We start from the raw sequence: 5034 nt of genomic DNA on the forward strand, positions 1-5034 counted from the left end.
AGTCGTCCATGGCGGCTAGTCCCACAAAATCATTCTTGGGGGCCCTATGAGGCTGCGGGGCAAGTTGGTACCAGCCCTGGACCATATGGCTCCTTTTTTTCTGCTTAGGACCTTGCTGAGAATCATCTGGTCGCTGGGGCACTCACCTCCAGTGGCCCTCCTGACAGCACAAAGCACACTGATTCCTGCCTAGTTTCCATCTAGGGTGAGACCTTCCTCCTTGCTGCTCTCCTTTCTGGATTTGGCCCTTTCCCTGCGGGGCTTTCTTCTGGGGGTGTCTTGACTGCTCCGCCAAAGCAGCAGCTAATAAATCTGCCTGTTNGCCTGTTTTTGCATCTTTCGGCGTTCTTCCTTCCGTGCTGCCTGGTCACGGTTAATGAACACCTGGGTCACTACTTCTAGCAACTGACTGATATTCATGCCAGTGAAACCTTCTGGTTTTTACAGCTTGCACCGAATATCTCCTTGAGCCTGGCCTACGAAAGCCACATTAATCATCCACTCATCCGCTGGTTGGCGGGGTTTCTTCAGGTTCTCCTGACTGTATGGGCTTTTTAACCTCTGGCTGGTATTTGGAGGAAGCTGTGAGGTGAGCCAGGATTACTTTACAGCTCTCTTCAGTACAGACTTTTAGCCAAGGAGGCCGGGACAGGACCAGGTCTTGCCAACAGTCAATATAAGGAAATTGGTCAGGGTGGCCTGGGTCCCCTGCAATGACTCTGAACACTCGGCCAACTAGTTCCTTATCAAGTGAGCCCTCAGAGGGCCAGCCCACCCCAAAGGATGGCCAGTCAATTTCACAGAATGTCCGGAGCTTTTCAGGAGTTAATTTTACACCATAATTTCCTGAATATCCCTTTTTGAAATTCCTCAACATACACTCTAGGGGAGTCGGTTTACTCTGCTTTCCACCCATTTCCTCCCCCTAACAGACGACTTTCACGCACAAGAAGGGGAAGATCAGGGAAGGAGGGGGACCAGTTTGGAAAGGACGCACACCCGCTTTGTCCGTTTCCGGCCGCTCTCCTCTCGGAGATATTTCAGGCTCCTCTTAGCATTGGCGGGTTCAGTTTCAATCCCTGACCCGGATCAGACTCCCGAGGAAGTCTGACGCCGCCTTAAGCCGTATGAGGTCGCCACGGAACCGCGGATCGGGACTCAACACTCGCTTCGGCCCTTGGTCAGGTCGGAACCTTCCCGTTGTCCGTCTCAGTCACACACATTCACACAACGACTCCAGCCCATCGCCCTACATCCAGCGCCTTAGAGTTGCAGCTTCGTTCCTCTTCCCTTGTGGACTTACTAGTGCAACTCTGGGAGGTGATCAGGCTCCCCTTCTGCCTCTTAGGGGCAGGTCCACCAAAACGAACCCGGGTTCTTACCAGTCAGATGGGTGGCACTCCTTAAGCTGGTTCCTGGGCCTCGGGTTCCGTTTGCGCACACAAGGCCCTCGCCCCGGCTCGCCAGGATAGGCTAGTCCCCTACGGATCTAGTGGTCCGCTGGCGCCAGGTGAGGTCGCTTCTCCCGGCGCTCTGAGGCTAGTACCCTGGTGGCAAGGGAGGTGGCAATCCACCGTCTCCGAGTCCCGGGCGAGGCCCCCAGGTAATGTTGCAGGATTCTCGCTCAGAGAGTCGTGACACCGAGACTTTTCTTTCCAGGAAGCAACTTTATTTTGCCGGTACCGCTCAGTTGGGTTCGTACCCAAAAGAACTGAGCAGCCCACATCATATGGCATAGGGTTTTTTATGCATTTCCTATTTCTTTGTCTCCCATATATGGTAATACACATAAACATGTAGTCTGATTAAGTTGTTTCAGTTTACAAGAACATGGGGGATGTAGGCAGCTGGACTCATATCTAGGTGACCTTGAAGTCTTCTCTTCTCTCTTCTTCAATTTTTTCTTTCTCCTTAGGGAGGGGTTCCTACCACAAAACAACGTAGAAATTTAGGGTCTTCCCCAGGAATTAGAGGCATGAGATAAAGTACTGGGGATTTGGGGTTAAAGGGCCTCGCCTCAGTGCCTTTCTCCACAAGCCCACCAGCTGTGCCAAGCCCCCCATAATTCATCACTTCCTCCAGCCTTCTTTTCTCAGAGCTCAATGACGTACCAAGAGGGCTCCTTCTCGTTAATGAGGATTCTCGCTTTCTGCTGAGGCCACATGAAGGTATAGACAAGAAAACAGCATGGGAGTCAGATCATGATATACACTGTTTGCACCCTTCTTGAGTTCACAAGTGCTCTGTAAGTGTTCAGTCACTAAATTTCCAGAACAATAAGCTCGACACTTGGTAGTGGTTGAATCTAGGTTGGGGCCTTGGATGGCTACAGGGCAGAGGTGGATAGGAGCTTCCTTTTTATCCTGTCCGTGGGGAGAAGACATTACCCTTAATTGTTACCATCTTTTGTGATCCTCATATCAACTCATAGATCAGATAGGGCAGAGCCCATGACCCATATTTTCTATGAGAGATTAAGTGACTTGCCAAGACCCACCATCCTGAAGAGTGAGGGGCCGCGGACAATAATGCGGTTGGTTCCCTGGGGAGAGAGATCCCTCCCTGGGATCTTCCCAGGATCATCCCTGCACCCTTGATCCAGGGGCTTCCCCAGTCGCTTTCTCAAATCCTGCTTCCCCAAGGTCTCTTTGGGAGACAGTTGATGCCCTGGAAGAGGTGCCTAAGCCAAAAGAACACTCCAAATCCTAAATCTGCCTCCCACCTCTAGGTTTCAATCCCTGACCCAAGGGCACGGTGCACTTACCCCCAAGTGAAGCCCCTCTGAAGGATGAGGGGAAGCCCAACGTTGGCCGTCCTCACCCAGTGTCCGTACTGCCAACTGTCTCATGAGGAGCCTTCCCCAATGGCCAGTTGACCACCGTCTGTGGCCAGTAGTCTGCTCGGCTCCTGTGCTGACGTGGAAGCCAGGATATTCCAGACCAACTGTCACATGACAGCTCTGTCTAGAAAGAGCAGGCTAATTCAGTCAGCTGACTGACACTGCCTGAGCAGCTAATGCGAATCAACTGGCAAAGTAGCCCATTGGGTTGGTGCTTTGGTGGCTTATTGAATGAAGTCCGGGACACTCAATGTGGCACGACTATTGGTCTGAGGAACCGTCTGGGAGGCTGTACTGTCTCTTGAGTGGGCACTTTCCCAGTTCCTTCCTTCTTCCCCCAAATCCAATCTCTACAGACTACTCCTCTTTCTCTAGAGCCTGCAGTGGCAGGGGATCAAGTCCTGTCTCCTTCTGAATGGACCCCTCCATAGCTATGGCCCGGAGAACCCCCACTTCTGTCCCTGCCCACCATAATTGTCCCTAAGGATCACCCGGACTTGCATTCATCTGTCATCTGCTGTTTACTATTTCGCACATGATTATGAGCAACCATTTACTGAGAGACTAGATTCAAATCTAGGCACAACATTCCGCTGTATTTAATCATAAATCCCTTTGTTATGAAACTCATCAATTAATGAAAAATTATAAATAAGAAAATCCCAACAGTTAAAAACAAACAGTATTATTAATTACATGCTGTTTTCCTTCTAGCCTTCCCTTTCAATGCTACATGTATATATATATTCTTTAACCAAGCCATGTCTTAGCTTAGGGAAATTAACTGTATCATCTCACATGTACATTGTCAGATTTACAAACACATTTGATTGGAAAGACACGAAGAAAGCGACACGTCCTCCTAAGGGAAAGAGAGGCAAGCTCACCTCAGCAATAGTTTGTCTTCCTCATCGCCGTGCTTCCTAACTGGCACCGCCCAAAGCCCTCCCTCCTCAGGGGCGCCTAGATGGACACAGAAGAGTCATCAGTACGTTGGTGGTGCTGCTCAAGGACAACACAGGGACTGGTGCCTGTTATGAACAGGGGCAGAGCATAGGGAGGCTTTCAGTTTCCAAGCATGGCCTGAATGCCACTACTGGGCCACCTTCAGCAATATTCTTATAAAGTGTGCAGGGTGAGGAGTTTGTGTTTTTTTGTTTTGGCAAGGTTGACATTGGTTATTGTGCAGTATCAGTGACACTTGTCTCCTGGGGAGTTACCCATCTCTCTCTCTCTCTCTCTGTCAATATTTGTGGGTGTCTGTGTGTCTCTCTGTATTCCCCTAACACACACACAGACACACAAGAGAACTACATACAGTCATAGAAGACACCACACGACTCAGGCACACACAAACACACAACATAAAGCAAATACTTTGTCTTCATAATGCAGAAACGTGGACATAGATTTTCACCTGGGAAATCTGTCCTTCCCCCACACCCTCAAGCCCCAGTTTCCCAGGAATCTGGAATCAGGGTAGCTCTCCAGACTAAAACACCAAGAACCCCTCACCTGCCTTACCATCTAGTGTTTCTCCCTCAGCAAGAGACTGATTCCACAATAGGTACCGCTCAAGGATGTGAGCTTGTCCAGTTAGGTTGGCGACTACAAAATTCTTCCCCCAGGCGTGGAAAATTGCTTCTGAGGAAAAGGATCCTATCACACCGTTCATAACCAGGTTTGGCATTGCCAGTGGTAAACGTCGCTTAGGACCAGGTAACAGTTGGCAAGAGACAACACGCCAACACTCCCCTCACCAGGAAATTAACTATATCATCTAAAATGTACATTGTCAGATTTACAACAGAACTTGGTTGTAAAGACAAAAGCAAACAACATGTCTCCTAAAGTGAAGCCAGGCAAGCTCACCTAGTAATCACCTGGTCCTCCTCATCTGCCTGCTTGCTAGCAGACACTGCCAAGAGCCCCTGATCCTGAGAGGCACCTAGGTGGACAAAGAATAGTTGTCGGTTACATGGGTGGTCCAGTTCAACAATAACTCCGGGAGTGTTGCCTTCTAGGAACATGGGCCAGAGCATATCGAGGCTTTTGGTTACCAAGCCTGGCCTAAATGGTCCACGGCAGGGCCACCCTCAGCAATACTCCTAGAAAGTGTACAGGGTGAGGAGTTTTTTGAGAAGTGTGCACTGGTCATTGTGCACTGTCAATTTGTAGTACAGTTAGATTCTTCA

General features: G+C 49.7%; 1 protein-coding gene across 1 annotated transcript; it reads right to left on the minus strand.

Annotated features, from left to right (window-relative positions):
- Nucleotides 1-2464: 2464 nt before the first annotated feature.
- LOC144231255 (uncharacterized) lies at nucleotides 2465-4684 on the minus strand. The gene is made up of 4 exons (XM_077763687.1): nucleotides 4364-4684; nucleotides 3727-3802; nucleotides 2765-2963; nucleotides 2465-2680 (listed from the first exon to the last, which is right to left on the minus strand). Exons 1-4 carry the CDS (start codon nucleotides 4527-4529, stop codon nucleotides 2465-2467), a joined length of 657 nt encoding a protein of 218 aa, XP_077619813.1. The 5' UTR covers nucleotides 4530-4684.
- Nucleotides 4685-5034: the final 350 nt, after the last annotated feature.

This window comes from Crocuta crocuta, unplaced genomic scaffold, assembly GCF_008692635.1.
Source record: "Crocuta crocuta isolate KB4526 unplaced genomic scaffold, BGI_CrCroc_1.0 scaffold635, whole genome shotgun sequence".
In the NCBI taxonomy this organism is placed as follows: Eukaryota; Metazoa; Chordata; class Mammalia; order Carnivora; family Hyaenidae; genus Crocuta; species Crocuta crocuta.

Excerpts from the sequence above, each read along its gene's own strand:
- LOC144231255 (XM_077763687.1), bottom strand. The coding sequence starts at position 4,529 with ATGCCAAACCTGGTTATGAACGGTGTGATAGGATCCTTTTCCTCAGAA. Across the intron at positions 3,803-4,363 it reads TGAGGGAGAAACACTAGATG|GCGCCCCTGAGGAGGGAGGG; the intron begins GTAAGGCAGGTG and ends GTGTCCATCTAG. Across the intron at positions 2,681-2,764 it reads CAGAGGGGCTTCACTTGGGG|GCACCTCTTCCAGGGCATCA; the intron begins GTAAGTGCACCG and ends CTTTTGGCTTAG.